Below are 20,040 nucleotides of genomic sequence, written 5' to 3'. Positions count from 1 at the left end.
AGAAAGAAAGAAAGAAAGAAAGAAAGAAAGAAAGAAAGAAAGAAAGAAAAAGAAAGAAAGAAAATGCTGAATAAATGTGTTTATTAAGTGTATGATTTCAAAAAAATAATTTCTGAATACTTACCTAAACGGCTACATAATTCTCTACTTGTTTTTAAATCCATTTTCTCCTGTTCCTCCAGTGAGACATCTGGGTAAGACACCATTTTTTGATGTTTCCCACTACTATGAGGCTTCTCTGACTGTCTTGGTATAGATCTACTTGCCTCTGTCTTTGTGACCTCTTTAGACTGGGATACAGCAGAAGTAATCGACACATTTGGGGCAACCACTTTATCACACATGTATAAGTAGTAGCTAAAAAGAAAGAAAGGCAAAATAAGACATATATTACATGTGGGTAAGAAGTAAAATACGTTAAATCTATTTCTATGGTTAAAAAATTTTATACCAAAATAGACAACATAACTCAGAAAATAAGGATCATAAGGGTATGTGTTGTGGGGAGTGCTGTGCATTGTGTAAGACTGATGAATCACAGACCTGTACCCCTGAAACAAATAATACATTATATGTTAATAATAAAAAAGAAAAGAAGGATCATAGAAAAGAATTAAGACTTCAGTACTTTAGACAGTAAGTATAAAATTATGAGTAATTTTTGTTACTTTGCAAAAAGTAATTTCTAGGCACTAAAGAGATACTCACTGGGAAAGAAAACTATAGTCTCATCTCCTTCCCTCAAAACCACCTGAGAACTAGAAGCATGAAGCACTTTAGAGCTGTTTAATAGCCCTGAATAGGTAAGGCTTATGCCAGAAAGGACACAGACCATATGCTACTTGGAGAACTATTTTCTTGCCCACTCCCCCCCCCCCCCCCCCCCCCGGTGAAAGCAAGGAATCCTCACTCTTTGTTATAGAGGCTGATTCAGTCCCACACCACAAGGCTATGGCCTGATTCACCACAGGCCCAATGAGGAGCTCCCAAGGCCCTTCTTACATAGCATTCTGAATACCGCCCAGCTACTGCTACTGGGCAGTTGGTCCTACTTGTTTCAAACCCCACAGAGCAATCTTCCTAAAATACTTTAGTACTTCCTAATTTGATACAATTTCGATAAATTGCGCAAAACTAAGATTGAAGGGATAACTACCAATTTTGCTCAAAGCTCACATAAAATTTTTCAGCAGATTATCTGAGAGACCCATGGGACAAATCTGAGCTAAATACTGAAGCACTGTATTATTAACTATAATCTGCATAACCTTTAGCCAAAAAATGCAACCATTTAACTGATGTACTACTTCGTTCCCTAAACTCTAAATGATCTCCTCTTACGTCTTATTTTCTTTATACAATAATCTATATTGTTCCTCTTTACTAATTACATGAATTCTGAGGATAAAAAGTATTCTGCTAAGAAAACTGACAGGTTTAATAATGCCCAAAGATTTACTTCAAATACAACAGGAATGGTGGGAACTGTGCAAATGTAAGTAAGACTGAGATTCTTCATCACCATGTTTGGGGGGAATATATATCTACAGCAATAAAAACCTAGGAATCAATAAAAAGTTTATCATCTAAGGTGCATTTTTATTAAAAATAGGAAACTGGATTTTGAAGGACGTGGTTACTATGAAAGCTTCTAAGTTTCAAAAAATTTCTTTGTAAAATACCAAAGTCGCATACCAAACTCTTAAAGAGTTGGTTTACCTCTTACAGGGAAGCAAGGAAATTAAAGGAAAACTTCCAATTTTTAATTAGGGTGAAAAGGAAATGATGAATTCCTAGAAAGAACATAAAAACACCAAGAAAAGGTTATCTCAAATATTCAACACAATTTACAATTCATTTCATTAACAAGCCTAAAACTAAATAATGAATTCCCAGGAACTAGAACAGTACTTGACATATAGATGTCGAATGAATGAATGAACAAATGAATGAATGAACAAACAAATGAGTCAATACCCACTCACCTGGGGTGTAAAAATGAATGTGTCTGAGAAACATGGTCACCTTCCTGCTTTATAACAGGGTACCATGATTGTAATTCCATTCCTGATGGTGTATCTATCTGTAGAAAAATGTAGAAAGGAAAAAGTTCATCGAGGGAAGATGTGATAGTTAATTTTACATGTCAACTTGACAGGGCCAGTGTATGCCTCTGAAGAACCCTGACTAATAAGAGTTACATTATTTGAGAGTCCTCTTCTAACGAGGCAGCTTTCCCTTAAAGTACCAAATCTAGTCACTCACAACTATGTGAACTATCCTATAACAGAAAAATTTCAGTATGCATATTAACATGGATTACCAGAAATGATTTCATAAAATTTCATACTGAAGAATCTATTTTTAAAATCCATTTTAAGGGCACCTGGGTGGCTCAGTTGGTTAAGTGTCTGCTTTTGGCTCAGGTCATGATCCCAGGGTCCTGGGGTCAAGCACCCACTGTATCTGGCTCCCTGCTCAGTGGGGAGTCTGTTTCTCCCTCTCCCTCTGCCCCTCCTTCCGTTTGTGCACTCTTTCTCACTCACTTTCTCTCCAGTAAATAAATAAAATCTTTTTAAAAAATAAATAAAGGGGCGCCTGGGTGGCTCAGTCGTTGGGCGTCTGCCTTCAGCTCGGGTCATGGTCCCAGGGTCCTGGGATCGAGCCCCTCATCGGGCTCCCTGCTCCGCGGGAAGCCTGCTTCTCCCTCTCCCACTCCCCCTGCTTGTGTTCCCTCTCTCTCTGTGTCTCTCTCCGTCAAATAAATAAAATCTTTAAATAAATAAATAAATAAATAAATAAATAAATAAATAAATAATAAAATCCATTTTAAATAGTACCTTGCAAATGTACAACATTGGTAAGTTTGGATTCTTCTTGCTGCTACAATCAGCTAGAATATACCCCTTCCCTCCGGTATTTGTTAGTGGATTAGATAACATTCTATAGCAATAAATACTTTGCCAGGGGAGAGATGTCACTAAGATGGCAACACAGGTTGTTCTTGACTTCACGCCCCCTCACAAGAAAAACAACTAACATCTATTCAAGAACAAGACACCACTGAGAGAATCCTTTAACATGGGAGTGTGGAGGTGGAGGCTGAAGCACCCCACTGCGCCTCAGAGACCAAGACAGACTGCATTACAAGGATGGGTGTTAACTGAACCTACTGTGGTAATCACTTCACAATATATGTAAATCAAACTATCATGCTGTATGCCTTACACTTACACAGTGATGTATGTCGATTATTTCTCAACAACACTGGAGGGGAAAAAAGGTGGATAGACAGAAGAATAGGTAGATTTATAATAAAAGAAGTATGGTGAAATGTTTAAAAAAAGAAAAGAAAAAACAAAACTTGGAGCTGACAAGGGAACCCAGTCAGAGCCTCACAGAGTAGCGTGAGTGGAGGAGACAGGATAGAACATCCAGAAAGAGCAAGGCAAATCAAGTCTGCAGGTCAGAGGAAGCTGCCCAGAGAGAACTCTACAGATCTATGGAGGATCCACCTCAAGAATTCAGCATAGTACCTGAGCAGCACATGCTTGTGAGGAAATGCCTCAAAGCTGAGTAGTGCCTTTCTCTGGGCAGCTGATATGGTGAGTGATATGAGGGAGACAGGAGTCCAAAGGAGCAGCCATTTTATCCTAACATGGTAAACTCAAATGGGCATTATTCACTCCACAGCTCCCTGCCAACTTGGCTGAAACACTGATGGGACTGCATTGCACATTTTTACCTTCCCTCTACAGTCTCGCCTCCACTGCCTTCCTTTAACAGGTAACTGATCCTTAACAAACATCTTACACACCAAAAAAAAACAAAAAACAAAACAAAACAAAAAACTTCACCAGGCTAACCTTGAAAATACTTTGCTTGCTAACACTTACCAGTAAACCATATTTCCTCATAAACTATACATGTGAATAAAGGAAAAGAAGGTAAGTGGGTACTTAATGAACATCTTTTTTAAGATTTTATTTATACATTTGAGAGAGAGCACAAGTGGGAGAGAGGTAGAGGGAGAGGGAAAAGCAGACTCCCTGCTGAGCTGGGAGCCTGACTTGGGGCTCCATCCCAGGAACTGGAGACCATGACCTGAGTTGAAAGCAGTCGCTCAACCATCTGAGCCACCCAGGCGTCCCTACTTAATGAACATCTGTATACCTGATAAGTACTTTATAAACCCTCCTTAATTCTAACAAGTACTTCATTAAATAGGTGTTGTGACCTCCATTTTACAGATTAGAAAACTGAGGTTCAGAAACTGAGAAAGAAAAGAATAACCTGTGACCACGAACTTCTCCCTTATTTTTTTGTTTGTTTTTTACAGTCTCCCCACTACCACCACCAACCAGCGCCACTTTGTACACACACCATATTTCAAATCACAGTAATTACCCTGCTCTTTTGGGAAAAGAGTATCTTAAAGAGGGAATAAGATTCACATGGTAGAGGAGGGAGCTGAAAGGAGGTAAGGTTTGCGTGAGCAATAAAGACACGAGGAGGTTAATGGACAACCCCAGTGGAGTAAGAGAGGATGAAATTGAGATTGAGATAAAGGAAAGATGAGACAAAAATGAGAGCTGGATATTCCTCTGAATGTCTCCACTCCCTTCTGCAACTAGGTAAGGTGTGTGGGAAATGACATCCTCATCCAATAATTCATAAACACAGCACTCAGGGGACAGCGACTAAATACTAATAAATTAGAAAAACTATTTTGCCTGATGTCCCAATATTCCAGTTCAGAACCAAGAAACTACATAAAATGGAATAGAAACAGATCTCCAGATGCTAAGCAGTTGTGATTAAAGCAAAATCAATTTGTAAACTGTCCATGGTTTGATTGGGGGGGTTCCCGCTAATGGGGGAAAACAATTAAGATGAAGAAACTCAGGAGAAGTCTGACAACCCACAGCCCCAACAAAATGGGTTGACAATTAAAAGGAAACCGCTTCTGGGGCAAACATTACACAACTTGATCAATCAGGAGAAGATTTAAGACCAATGAAAAGCCAAACATAAAAATATGGAAACTTCTATTGGTGGGAAATCAACATTTTGGTTAAGAATGAACAAGGAATTTGAAAAACTAATGAGATCACAAGATTAGGGAAAATAATGAGATTTTCAAAGGATTTAAGAGTATTCAGTGGGGGCCTCTAGGCTCTATACAATTAAAAAAACAAACTCAGGGTGCAGGGTGGGGGGCTTCAGTTGGTTAATCCTCTGCCTTGGGCTCAGGTCAGGATCCCAGGATCTTGGGATCATGCCTCCCCCCCCCAAACACTGGGCTTCCTGCTCAGTGGGGAGTCTGCTTCTCCCTCCTCTGCCCTTTCCCGAACCCTCCCCCCCAACCCCCTTATCCAGCCCCCTCCCCCAACCCTGTGCACATGAGCTCGCTCTCAAATAAATACAATCTTTAAAAAAAAAAAACTCACAATCTAGATCAAATATTCTAAGGAAGTTCAGAATCTGAGGCAAAATCAAATGCTTATTTATAAAATAAACCAATCACTTGTTCCCATAGTTTCTCAACCTATAGCTCAGTTCTACAAGTAAATTAGAAAGGGTATTGCTGGTAATGGCAACACTAAATGATAGATGCCAGGTGACAGCTGATAGCCTAAAGAGAGGAGAATTACAAGATGCAAACCAAAAACCTGATTCAAAAAGCAAGACAATCTGAGGGCTTTATCACAGACCAGGGCAAATAATTTAATATATCTCAATTGTCCCCTACCTTCATCACAACATGTACAGTAACTGATGTTAAAGAAGTCTTGAGTTAACAGGACATAGTTGAATTATATTCTATATTTATGCCAGATAAAAATAGCGTACTATATACATATATACCATAACTATATACCTACCACTTAGAAAGATTGAAAACTAAGACATTTTAGAATTCATGAAAAAGGTTAGTTTTAAAAAACACTCTGCTGAAGAGTAGCTTCATCATCCAGAAAACTCACTTAGGCAGAACATTTTTCACCACAACACTGTATGACAAGAGGTGTTAATAAGCATGGGATAAGCTCACTCTAACAAATCAATGAAATATAACATCAGCTTGAATTAAATGAGAATTTCTTTTCTAGAAGTCATTTGTTAAACTCATTGTTTAGAAAATAAAGCAAGCTCCACTTTAAATGAGTTTTATATCCAAAACAATTCTGGATGTACTGCCCAAAATGTCAACTGTTTCCAGATTTTTTAAAATTCAAGTTACTAAAATTGACTTATATATTCAGAAGTTTTTTCTATCATATCTGGAATCTCAAATCTTCAAAATAGCAAGTTCTAAACTTCTTCACCCAAAGATCTTGACTTGAACTCTGACTCAGTTTAAAAAAAAAAAAATCTAACTCAATTTTGATCACATTCATTTCAAAACTCTACAGCTTGATTTGTTTTACTACTATTCATGATCCAAACTCTGTGTATCTTTATTTCCAGGTCTCTAAACTTCAGATGCCACCATAAATAATTGCTAGCATGTTAAACACCCATCCCTCTCTAATTTCTGTCCTTTATTTTATTTTTCTAATATCACACCATCCTCCTAACAAAATCACAGTCTAGAGATTTTAAAGAAACCTTCCTTAAAGATCACTTAGTGCAATCCCCTAGCCAATGTCTGAGTTCCCCATTCAGAATCCCTAACCAGAGGCTATCCAGCCTCCAATTCAACAGAGCAGCTTGAGGTCAAGGACCAACTTCCTTACTTTTGTATTTTCAGTACCTAGCACTTGGCATAAAGTATTCCTAATACTAATAAATATTTGCTGAATGAATTCTGAATGACAGCTTAGCTCATTAATTCCCAGAGTGGCCTTTTATCAGGTTACTCTGCTATCCTGAAACTGAGAAGACAGTCTCTTTCACACTCAATATCCTTCTACTCCATGAAGTACCAAAGAAGCCCAACAGTCTCTGGGGCATATTTTTAGAAATCAAATCTACAAATTAAATAATATAACTGATGGGGAAATATACAACACTAACCATGATAAAATGATGGGATTTAATTTTATCCAACATGTGGTGAGCCATAAACACATTTATAACAACTTATCCTAACTGTGTGTTAAAAACAATTAAGAAAAGCACATATTATACAACAGAACATTCACAGGCATGCCAGATTTTCTCATCTATTCTGCATTTGTGTCAACATACAAATTAGGTCTTCAAAAAAAGAACAATATAATTAAATGGCACAGCAGTAATGCTACTACTGATCAGGAATAAAAATTAGATACCAAGATACGAGCATCTATTGTCTCTTATCTTAGCTTTCAATGTAGGAAAAATTTATTCACTTTGTGTATTTAAACATTAAAACAGAATACATTACATTACTTGGCAAAGGAGAGAAATAGATCACTTAGTATCTTAAGTTGGAGTCTTAAACATTTTTAAATGCTTTTATTGCCCAACTTCCCCACCATTATCTATGACAAAATGAACAGATGGTATCCTCATCTGAAACACATAGGAAATTTTTCAGACATATTATTTCATTTCAAAGGTTCTTTCTCTAAGTCATAAAACAACAAATAATGTCTAAGAAAGCAAAATTTAAACAATCCCAAAGAGTTATAGAAGAATTCATCTTAAATAAGTAAAAATTAGGAAATGTTTTATGTGAGTTTCTCTAAATTTCAACTTACTGTGTTATATACACATGATCCTTTGATAATCAGATTTCTTAATAAAGAACTATTGTATTTTGGTAGTACAATGCTTATTAGTCTCACAATGGCAAATAGTTTAGAGAACTTGATTTCATTTACAAAAAAAAAACAATAAACATTTTAGTTGCCACTTTCTAGATACAAAACAATCCCACCCACTCAGCACTATTCATATATAAGCATTCCAATTTGTACTGGAATAAATAAATAAATAAAAACCCTTTACAATTCCTAGACTTATCTCCAATAATAAACTTTGCTTTTAAGTAGCACTCTAGTTTTTAATTACAATATCAGATTAATATTATCTTTAGTGAATGACAAATATTAATGAACCAAAGAAATCAAGGCAATACCTCAAGATATTGGTGGGATTTCCAAAATCTCACCAAAAATCAGAATTAAATTTTTTTAAATATGTGGAAAATATTTTAAAAACAGAATTTATAAAGAGCTATAAAAGATACAGATTTTTACATTGTGGTGTTCGTGAGACAGTAAGCATACAAAGAATTAGCAGATTGGTAAATTTAACAGGTTATCCTAATGATGTGCTTACATAAGAAGTAAAATATAATGCATATTAAATAATCATTACTTTGTACAAGCCCAACATAAGTCATTAGCAACCTTACAAAACACATGATTAAGCAATAGCTCCTTAGATATAAAGTGAATATACCTGTCAGGGTCTTTTTACCGTTTTATTATAATACTAAGACATTCAAGTGGCCAATAAATGATTTCAGAATGACACAAAGACACCCTACCACACAGCTGCCAACAACAGTTACTGAAAGAAACTGAATCTCTCACTAAAGGATCAAGTTTCCTCAATACTTCCAACATGTTGTGAATGAGTGTTTCAACAAATGAAACAGGAATAGTGTTAAAAGGTAGCAAATAGCTACTTAAAGAGATTTTAAGGCTTAGTCTTGTGCCTTGTTTCCTTATAATTATTAGAATTAATCAACCCAATGAAAACTGAAATATAAGCACTAACTGCCCAAAAACGGATCTTCAGGAGTTATAGCAATGTCTGCTGCTCCCCAGCACTGAAAGATACCACCTACCTCACAAAGCCAATTTTAAATTTAACGTGCTTAAAAAGGCACAGGAAAAGCAAAGGCTCACATTTTTTTTTTAAGATTTTATTTATTAAGAGAGAGGGAACACAAGCAGGGAGAGTGGGAGAGGGAGAAGCAGGCTTCCCACCGAGCAGGGAGCCCGATGTGGGACTTGATCCCAGGACCCCGGGATCATGACCTGAGCTGAAGGCAGTCGCTTAACCACTGAGCCACCCAGGCGCCCCAAAGGCTCACATTTTTATAACGTGCAACTATTATCTTAAATGGAAACAAAACCATGTGAAGTCAGTAGTATAGTACCACTCCCTTTACAATGTGAAGGAAAAAGGAGCAAACTGATAAAAAGTCCTGTTAATAAATTCCTGGTACTTTTAAAAATTATTTTTAAAGTTTATTTATTTATTTAAGTAATCTCTACACCAAATGTGGGGCTGAAACCCACAACCCTGAGATCAAGAGTCACATGCTCTTCCAACTGAGCCAGTCAGATGCCCCTAAAAATAAAGTTTTTTTATACTGGAATTCTACAGTGTCCAATCCATTTAATATTACAATAACTTAGCAATCTCCATGTCATATACATCTTTTCACTAAAATATCTGTATAAGTCTAAGGTTTTGCTTTTCTTTCTAAAAAATGATGATCTCGGATTATTTTGGTCTTCAATTAATGTATATTGACAATATCAAAATGTAGATTAATTTTATTATGTGCAATGTAGTCTATTTTTTATTTTACTCTATTTCATTTTATTTGAATGCTGGTGACCCACTAAATTGATTTCATAACCCTCCTGGCCCTTCTCAACTGGGGTTCTCAAGAGACAAGCCCAAATGCCCCAAGGCATCCATTGTATGCAACGAATCAACTTCACTCCAAAGCATTTAGAACCGTACTATATACCATCTTTGGGAGAACTGATGAAACCATCACTCAGATCATTTTCTGTAGGGCTTAATTTTCCTCTCGTGGAAGCCCGGATGAAAAAGGGTGCATGAGTGAAAAATTCCAATTTGAAAAACCTTGCTCCAAGTGAACTGTCTTATAATTGGTTCGAAAGTATTATTTCAACAACTGGTCCTGTATTAATAACACCTGTGTACTGTGCAGGTGCTTTTGCAGATTTACAAAGCATTACGTATGTAAAGGAATTACCACTCTATGTTGCAATTATGAATTATGAAATTTTGTTTTCTTCTTTGCACTTGTTTAGGATTTACTACTATGGGCCTATACTGCTTTCATAATCACACCAAAAAAACTTTTTAATATGGAATAAAAGCCCTAGTGTTACCAAAATGGTCTTTAGTGAGTTTCCTAAACTTCTGTATTCCTTGTCCCCATAACACAGACAAAATATGCACTTTTAGTGCTATCTGAAATCTCAAAATAAATTCAATACCATAAATAAAAACAAAATGCTGCTTTGCTTTAAAACTAAACCTGGTTTTCTCCTAGAAAATCACTGGTAACTTTATAGGGCTAGTAAGACTTTTCATCCAGTTATTCAAACCTTTATTAAACATCTACCACATTCTAGATTCAGAAACCAGAAGATAAATTCCTGCCCTAGGGGGCCTGCATTTAGTCTTTATGTACATATTTCTGTGACGCACTTCTAAGTCTAGAAATAGGTGGAGCCACCCTCCACCCTCCACCCCCTATAAAACTGGGCGCCTGGGGCTCAGTCAGTTAAGCTTAAACAGGCTCAGGTCATGATCCCCAGGTCATGATCCTCCTGGGAGTGAGCCCTGAGTTGGGCTCTCTGCTCAGCGGGGAGCCTGCTTTTCCCTCCCCTTCGCCTGCCGCTCCCCCGTTTGTGCTGTCAAATAAATAAATAAAATCTTTTTTTTAAAAAAGTAATTTTATATTTTTCCTAGTCATTCCTTCTTCTGCCTAGCATGGTGCTGTAATACTTTATTTAGTCACTGATGGGCGCCTGGGTGGCTTAGATGGTTGAGCGTCTGCCTTCAGCTCAGGTCATGATCTCAGGGTCCTGGGATCGAGCCCCGCATCGGGCTCCCTGCTCCGCGGGAAGCCTGCTTCTCCCTCTGCCTTTCTCTCTCGCTCTGTCTCTCATGAATTAAAAAAAAAAAAACAAAACACAACTTTATTTAGTGACTGAGGCAAACCGTACCTTAAGGTTAGAATTTAATTATATATTTTCTTTTTTTGCTTCTTGTAGTCTAATGAAATCACTAAGTTATTTTATGTATGAACCTTCATTAGACCAAAATTCTGCATGTAGACAAAATACAGGTTCCAGCTATTACTAAAGCTATTCCCAAACTAGTTCCACCTCTTTACTTGAACAAATTGAGTTCTGGCTCCACACTTTCCTCTCCCAGAACTCTAAAAGGACTGAAATTAACCCAATTCTTGATTACTTCCTTGTTCTCCCAGTGGCAAAATCATAATGTATGCACAGCTATGAGAACACTATTGGCTGCCTACACATCAATTCAGGTGTACCCTTTTTCTTCTTCAAGTTTCTTAATTTTTTCCAATTTCTCAGACCAAAAAGAATAAACTTCTAAGTTTTTTATCAGAAGCCTTTTGAAAAATGTTAACATTTATAACTTTTATCATTTTTTAGTGGTAAAAACAAATATAGGCTCTGTATTTTCTAAACCATAAGGGGGCACTATTCCCAAAGCCATTCTAAAGATTTTATTGGACCGTCCTTAACATAATTCTTATAATAGACCTGTTTCACACTTTTCTTCTTGCGTAACTTTGTTTTAGTAAGTAAATATCCAACTAGTATAATTACTGTGTACAAATAACTAAGAGTGAGATACATATGAACCCAATACTCAGTTATTTTATTTGTGTTAGAAATATCTTCACATAATTCTAAGTTAAGTCAAAAAGATGTTTGGAGAGAGGCGCCTGGGTGGCTCAGTTGGTTAAGCGGCTGCCTTCGGCTGTGGTCATGATCCCAGGGTCCTGGGATCAAGCCCCACGTTGGGCTCCCTGCTCAGTGGAGAGTCTGCTTCTCCCTCTCCCTCTGCCTGCCTCTCTGCCTACTTGTGCTCTCTATCTCTCTGTCAAATAAATAAATAAAACCTTAAAAAAAAAATGTTTGGAGAAAGGAAAAGTCCCCAAATACACATTAATAAATATTTCAATAATAGTTTGAAGCACCACCCTACATTCCTAGACTCTTCCAAAATGCTTTCACTTCCATTCTCGTATTGGATCAGTTATCTCATTCAACAGTTTATCTGCAAATTACATTATGTGTTTATTTCCAGATCAAACCATCATTTTTCCAAAAAACTCCACATATTCTAAAATATAATGCAGTGTTGCTTTTCAAAAATTTATTCAGTTAATGGGGCGCATGGGTTGCTCAGTCGTTAAGCATCTGCCTTTGGCTCAGGTCATGATCCTGGGTCCTGGGATGGAGCCCCGCATAGGGCTCCCTGCTCAGCGGGAAGCCTGCTTCTCCTTCTCCCACTCCCCCTGCTTGTGTTCCCTCTCTCACTGTCTCTCTCTGTCAAATAAATAAGTAAAATCTTCAAAAAAAAATTTATTCAGTTAAAAAAAGGAATTCGCTGAGTGCCTTTGACGTGCCAAGCACTAAATTATGTCCTGGGAAAATAAGAAAAAGATAGTCTCTAAATTCAGGAAGTTAGTTATTAATTTTAGAAAGTCAGATAAAAATATTCATACTGGTCCTCCATATGAGCACAAACACTTCATCTGATTCTAACCTTATTTATCCCCACTTAATCAAAATTTATGCTAATCACAAAATGCACACTATATCACTGATATAAAAATTACCACCAAATCTGCCCCAACTATTACTGGAACACATTTTGTCTCAACACTACTGTTTGTAGTTGCCCATTCTCTCTAGTGTATTTCCTTACCTCATTTAGATTTGGACTAAGAAACGCATTTCCTAAACAGAAGAAAACAGTTTACAAGATGGGAAAATTTTTTTGTACTATTATTATTCCAATGACCTCTGCAGAAATGATGAACTGAAAGAAAAAGGCAAAACTCAAAGTAGGAAAATGTTTAATGGGTTTTAAAAAAACGATCTAGTTAGTATCTTTAGATCATCTATTTATTTGCATCATAGATAATCTGTAGGGGGTTTTTTTCCCTAAGCAGAGTAAAAACCATATTATTTTACTTACTTAAGAGTAGTCCAGTCTAAATGTTAGAATCTAAATTTTACTTTAAAAAAAAAAAATCAGGACATGGGGCACCTGAGTGGCTCAGTCGGTTAAGCAACTGACTCTGGTGGTTTCCGCTCAGGTCATGATTTCATGGGTTGTGGGATGGAGCTGAAATCAGGCTCCACACTCAGCAAAAAGTCTGCTTGGGATTCTCTCCCTCTGCCCCTCCCCGCCCCTTGTACACAGGTGCACATGAGCTCATGTGCACACACATACTCTCTCCCTCTCTAAAATAAATAAATCTTCAAAAAAATATATAAGGGTATACACCATCCTTAACTTAAAGATTGTCAACCACATTCTTTAACAGTAAAGAACCACCTATGACTACAAGTGGACTTTTCTACTATGCTTGAAAATAATCTTAAGTAAATATCACCCTTCAAATTTTATTTACAAATAACCAATTTGCAGGGCATCTGGGTGGCTCAGTCAGCTAAGCGTCCCACTCATGATTTCGGCTCAGGCCATGATCTCAGGGTCATGGAATCAAGCCCTGCATTGGGCTCTGGGCATGGCATGGAGTCTGCTTGGCATTCCTCTTGAGATTCCCTCTGCCTCTCTCCCCACTCACACGTGCTCTCTTTCATTCTCTCTTTCTCTCAAATATTTTTTTTTTAATGGGCAATTTGTTTAGCAACCTTTTTTCCATAGACAAAAATGTACAAACAACAAAATCAGAATTAGACCAAATAAATAATACCCACTGAAGATGTGGAAAAGAAATATAACATTCTTGCATACATCCACACACTGTAAAATACAATAACCTTATTTCTAACAAAAAGCACAAAAAGCTTGGTGATATGAAGAAATAAACAGTTTAAGAACACCATTTTGCAAAGCCACCTAGGCAGATCTAAAATCAAATGTGTTTCTTGTCATGACCTAAGTAAGAAAGAGTTCAAAATATACCTTTAGTTTCTACATAGAGCCAGTTCCTCTATACTGACTTTATACCACTTATTTCTTCCATCTAAATACAGCTACTAACCATGCAAATTAAATGTAGCTATTAGTCATGCAAATAGTTCGGTGATCATTACTAATAAATTTCCATCCTTGGAAATAATTTTTAACAGTTGCTACATTTCAATCAACTGCCTATTGAGTTTCATAATTTTGTTTTTTAAATCTAAAACAATACTTTGACTATATTAACTATATAAACATATTGAATTACATTAGTATTTACACTAAACATTAATGTTCTTTATATGAGAGATTAATATATTTAGTATACTCTTCTATTTAAAAAAAAAAAAAGAAGAAGAAAGCTTGTCTTGACTTTTTCAAATGAGCTTCCTCTGGGTCTATTTGGTTTATTTGGCAACCAACTCACTGACTCACAGAAGATAATAATAAATGTTCCCCAGTCAAGGATATCTCCTAGCCCTCCTCCCAGTTAAATACCTCAGTCTTTAATTCAAGTTAATATAGAGGTTATGAACCAATATACTAAGGGAAATTGATAAGAAAAGTTAATGTTTCTCAAAATTCAGTTTCTACTACTAAGTTTGCTTTAGGAAAAAGCACTGAAAATTACTAGACTTCAGTCAGAAGAACTGCATTCAACTCCTGATTCTATCACCCAATAGTTATACAACCAGGAACATGTGACACATCTGGGACTGGTTTCTCATACGAGAAACCTTGATCACAGACCTTCAAGCAAGAACTACCTCACAAAGTTTTAAGGAGTAAATTTTCAAAATATGAAGTGGCAAGCATAATAAACCACTCAAGTATGTATTACACGTGAACCCAAAAGTCTTCTTTCTTAAAGACCTGATTGCTAGAAATTTTCTTAAATTCCCTTAAATTGCTTACAATTCACATAAAACTGGAAATAATACCAACCAATACCTAAAACACTGAAGTAAATCCTGCAAAAAGATAACATAGCCAAAAGGTGGGAGAAAAATCTCACACCTTCCTCAAATTAAAAAATGAATTCAAATTAATAATTTCTGAGACAATAAAGGGCTACATCCAGATGAAGAATGGTTTCAATTTTACCCCAACCCTAGCACATTCAGTTTCAGTTAAGTAAATTCATCATCTTTTTCTTTTTAACCTTTATGATGGTTCTCAAATGTTTTTCTCACAAACATAGAGCAGGACTATCAGGCAAAGTAGTTCATCCCAAAAATGCTTATGTCAGAGCAATGAAGATTGGAGCAAGAATATCTGGCAAATAATGTGGTCACCTACGGACACGTAAGAGTAGGGCCTCTAATTAGCTTAGGGCAAGGTATCATAAATATCAAAAGGGGCATTCCACATTTTGAGAATATAGATAATTTCCAAGCTCAAGCTTCAGCGTGGGACCAATCCAGCTGGTAAGCAAGTCCAGCAATTTGAGAACCGGCTTGAGGTCAATCCTGCTTCAAAATCAGTCAATAACTGCACATGAACAATATAAACTTATCTAGGAGCCACAGACACGGAATTTCCAAGTGTTGACCCTTTGGAAGCAGCAAGTAGCAAACTATCCTGAATTAGAGTCTAAAATTACCTTCTTGAGCTTCAGAAGCAAATCACAGTTTTATAACTAAACTGTAACTAAATTTCCCTCAAAACCTTAAAGGAACTGTAATAAAGCACACGACACCAAATCTTAGATTCTAGCCCAAGTTCTAAGGTTGCTGTGAATAAGCTTCAGTCATTTAATACACCTCATTCATGTCTTCTGTGAAGTAGAAAAGGCAGAGATGATTTCAAGAAATAAAAACTAATAGTGGAAAAATTAGACTCTTAAGATGAAACATAGCGAATCTTTTGTTGTACGAATCAAATAAAATTATACATGTAAAACTGCTCAAGAACAATCTCTGCCACTTTTTAAGTGTTAAATAGTGCTAGCTAGTATCTGGTTTTAATCAAGTAGAAAAATACATATAAAAACCAGATCAACAAACTGTATATTTAATAATCCAAATCCTGTTTTACCCAGACATTCAAACTCTTAGAATAAAGATCTTAGTTACCAGATAATGTGTTGGAAATATACTACTTAAGATCTCTCTGCTGACAAGTTTGTATGTTAATATTTAGTCTAAAATAATCTTTTTATTCTAGCTGTCACAATTTTTTAAAGTTATTTTTCTTTTAAAAAAAGAAAATCACAAATTCTTCAGATAAAGCCACCTTTTCCATTAATTTCCAATACTGATCAAGCCTGAATATCCAGATAGAGAAACAATGTCAGAAATCCAAGATCTACCTTTGAAAAATGCTGTTTGAAGCCCACAGTCAGAATTGTTTTGGCTAGCTATTATACCATTTGCAAATGGAAATAACACCAAAGTGTAAATTATCTTGAGTCCTGGGACAACAACAGATCTAGTCATCAAAAAGCAGGATGTGTGAAAAAGAAAGAGAACATCACTTGAGAAAGAAGCCCCAAATCCTCCACTCCCTGGCTATATAATCTTGGGAAAGCCACTTGGTCTCTCTGAGCCTCATTCTCTTTATCTGTAGAATGGGAATAATCCTACTTCTTGCACTAGGTTGTTTGGAAGATCAAATGAGCACACACACAGGAAAGCACTTTATAGCCTAAAATGTGTAATACAAACATAACACATTACATAGATCAGTATTGTTTGTTGCTGTTGCATGAGCAGTAACAGTTTCTTAACGCACAGGTTAAGTAATAGTCTAAATATAGACTTGATTTCAAGGTAAACTACTGCCATTATTCAAAATTACTATTTAAAAAACAAAACAAAACAAAACTTGCCTTGGATTGAGTTCTCTTTCCATTTCTCATGCTGAATTTCTCCTTCATTTCTTCTAAAATTATCTTCAGTTTCTTTTCTTCAGGTGTCCCTAAGTATTTCTGGTTCACATGAAGATAGCAATGCCATTTGGCTGACTCAAAGCCCCAGTGGCAAGTCCTTTTGTCAGGTGATCTGTGAGAATGCATCACAAACGTCTGGGGCGCAAACATTCCACAGCATTCCAGACACTGAATACATGGAGCATCAGGCTGAACATAAAACTGGGGTGCAAACAGACCCTGACATTTGCCCAAGCATTCATGTTCCACTTCAAAGGCACTGCCAGTTTCCTTTAACTGGGCCAATGAGTTTTTAGCAGGAAGTACACTACCATTTTGAGGAAAAGTGCGTGGCCGCAATAAAGCGTTACATAGTCTTTGTGCATCAGTTAATGTGATCAGCCCACAGGATGGGGCATTGAATGGGAGTATTCCCAGGACCTTTAAGATATGAAGCTGGTCTGAGGTACACCGTGAACAATAGATGTACAATTCGTCACACACTGTATTTATTTGCTGGAGTGAAAATTCTCGGAGAACAGAATTTAAGACTTGGGGCAAACAGAGTCTCTTTTCTCCTCCAACCTGAAAACAAGAAATAGACTCCCCTTCCAACACGGTCTGGGTGAGTTCTGTGGAGCTATCAGAAGGGATGAGCAGGGGGCCAGGAAGAACCTGAGGAGATGGAAGAGGCAGAAATACAGTAGGTGACATGCTTTCTTGGGAATACCGAGCAGAAAATGCCGCTGGTCCACCCAGAGAGCTCTGACTACTTAAGTGGAATTGCGCCAAAGTGTGTTTCAAACTGGGATTTAAATGTAAGGGTTCAGGCACAGAGGCACAGGTTCGCTTCACATGTTCCCCATCAGTTTCCATTGGCACTTCGTAGTCATCCAAGTGTTCCTTCTTCACTGTTGGCATCTTGTTGATCATCATTTTCCCATTTGCGTGAATGTCTGTCATCATTTTTTTCACTGGAGGGCCGCCATCAGCTCCCATCCCATTCAGTTTTTTATTTGAGCCTTGAACCAAGGAAAAATTTGTCTGTAGGTTTGCCATGGCTAACAACGGTTAGGTTAAATAAGTAAGTCTGAAATTTGCATTGTTCTTTAGTCACTCATTCGAAGAGAGAAAACCAACGTATATCAGTACTTATGGTAACTTACTCCCAGAAAATTTAAATTTTCAAAGAGAAATCTCCCTAAATTACCTGATAGATTTTGCAACTTTATTTGGTTCTGCTTCTACTCTAGTATAATTTCACTGCCAGTGCTATAAACTTTCTTCTTTTGTCTCTAAAAATAAAGAATATAATTGTGAGGCACACCTCTGAGGAAGCCTTCTTTCTTAATTCTTCAAATATATGCATTAAAATAAACCTTATCAATTCTCTCAATTCAAGAAGTCCAGAATCAATGCAATGATTTGGTTTGGTTTTAAGCAAAACATGTGAAAAGTTTGTGATTACTTGTGTCATAAAACCTAGACACAAACCCAAATTTAGTTTTTGGCACCAGAGACACCAAAAAAGGGGGAAAAAAAAAGTATCTTCTCTAAAAGTGATGCTCTGGTCTGTGTTGACAAACTGAAGGCTCACACCAGTAAGAAGAGCTTCTGACTCCACTTGAACTTCTACAATTAAAAATGATACCTAAAGAAAAACTGCCCAGCTATCTTCATGGATTACTGTTCATTCTTCTTTTAATTAATCTGGAAGAGAAAGGGGTGGGAGAGAGTTACATCTGAATTTGCTCCAGAGGCCAAAGGGTCAGTTTGAAACTAGTTTCTTAATCTTATACGGAGTTCACTTTACCAAAGGTGACACTTGAGCAATTTCTTTAAATCTAACACCAGTTAACTAGAAGAACTTCATTTAAACAGGAAAGCAACTTGGCGAATGAGTAAAGGGAGCAATAACATCCCTCAAAAGAGAAAGGGCTACTCCAACTCAGAATAGGAAGAACCTTAAATAGATCATCTCACCCAAAACTCAGTACCAGAGGCTTTCTCAGTTATGCCATTTTAACTACAATAATCCCTTACTTCATCCCTTAATTTTAAAAAAAATATACCAGTTTCATCCAAAAAAAAAAAAAATCAGATAGGAGTTAACATATCTACCATATGTAACTAAGTTACAATTTTAAGTGCATTAATTCACCTAGTCAGTGTATGCTATTTTTTCTGGAATGACTGTAGGCAAAAATTAACTTTCCCTTTAAAAGGTTAGTGAATTTGCTTAATGGAAGCCAAAAGCTATAGACACCACTCCTGGGAATCTCCATCCTTAACAAGACTAATCCCGGACAAAAAACACAAGGCAGACAGACCTCACAAAGAATGCAAATGGAGGAAGAGGGAAAAAGAAAAGATTCTTCTTCCACTTCCTTCCTTCTTTTCCGAAAGAAATCCAATAAACAGAAATTTTTGCCTCCCAAACTCCCAGCAGTTTACCTTAAAATATACCCGAAGGGTTACGGACCAAGGCCACTAGCCAATGTTCTGACTTTCGCCCACCACAGGAACACCTCAGCCAACGCAGGCCGAGAAAGAGGGCAGGAGGCATGACCTACAATGGGGAGCCCCCAAACCCTGAAATCCTCAGCCCACGCAAATCCACCCACCCATCACAAACCCGAGGGGGAGGGCGGAGTGGTGGACAAGGGACCCGGGACGCCTTAGGCTGTGCAAGGGGGGGGGGCGGGAAGTGGAGGAAGAGGAGTCCCCCAACCCCCACCCACAGCCTCGGGACAACCTCAAGTGTCCTCCCAACACTGCCCCACTGCGGGGGTCGCGGGGAGGACTGTGGAAATCCCCCGCGTACCCTCTCCCCGGGAAGTTCTCGGGTGTTACCCCAGCACCCCTAAGACTGCACCTCCCCCGCATGCCCGGGGCCAGAAGGGAGAAGGGTTTGCAGGCGGGTGGGGCGCCTAGTCGGGATCCCCGCGCCGCTGGGCGCCGACAGACGCCCGGGGCATCCCCGAGGAGTGCAGACAGGCGGCTGGGGGAGGGTGGGGGGAGTGACGGGCGTCCGGGTCTCCGGGGTCCCGACGGCTCCGGTCAAGTGCAGCGCCCTTCCCGCGTCCGCGCCCACCGCCTAGGGTCAGCGAGGCATGATCCGCCGTGGGACACCCGCCCCGCGCCCTCTGTGGCCCCGACACCACCCAGGACCCGCGCATCCGGACCCCAGACTCCGGCCTCCGCGCCCGGAGTAGCTCAACGAGCTTTGTTAACTCCCCACTACCCCCAGCACCGCCGTC

The 20,040-nt window shown here is 37.9% G+C and overlaps 1 protein-coding gene across 3 annotated transcripts in view; it reads right to left on the bottom strand.

Moving 5' to 3' along the window:
• The window catches only part of SKIL (SKI like proto-oncogene), a 30,107-nt gene that overhangs the window by 9,860 nt on the left and 207 nt on the right, over window positions 1–20,040 (bottom strand). For 2 of the 3 annotated variants that reach the window (XM_034998801.1, XM_034998805.1), the window contains exons 2-4: window positions 16,742–18,490; window positions 1,986–2,083; window positions 125–357 (exon numbers count right to left, since the gene is read on the bottom strand). In XM_034998801.1, coding sequence (XP_034854692.1) covers window positions 125–357; window positions 1,986–2,083; window positions 16,742–17,839 — 1,429 coding nt within the window. In that variant the 5' untranslated portion in view covers window positions 17,840–18,490. Of the gene's footprint in view, window positions 1–124; window positions 358–1,985; window positions 2,084–16,741; window positions 19,815–20,040 lie in introns of those variants that run through there. The other variant, XM_034998800.1, reaches the window with a different exon arrangement.

The sequence above is a fragment of the Mirounga leonina genome, unplaced genomic scaffold (assembly GCF_011800145.1).
Source record: "Mirounga leonina isolate KUSES-001 unplaced genomic scaffold, KU_Mleo_1.0 Mir_115, whole genome shotgun sequence".
NCBI lineage: Eukaryota > Metazoa > Chordata > Mammalia > Carnivora > Phocidae > Mirounga > Mirounga leonina.
Note: the sequence above shows the minus strand (reverse complement) of the source record. Positions and strands in the feature narration are given on the sequence as shown.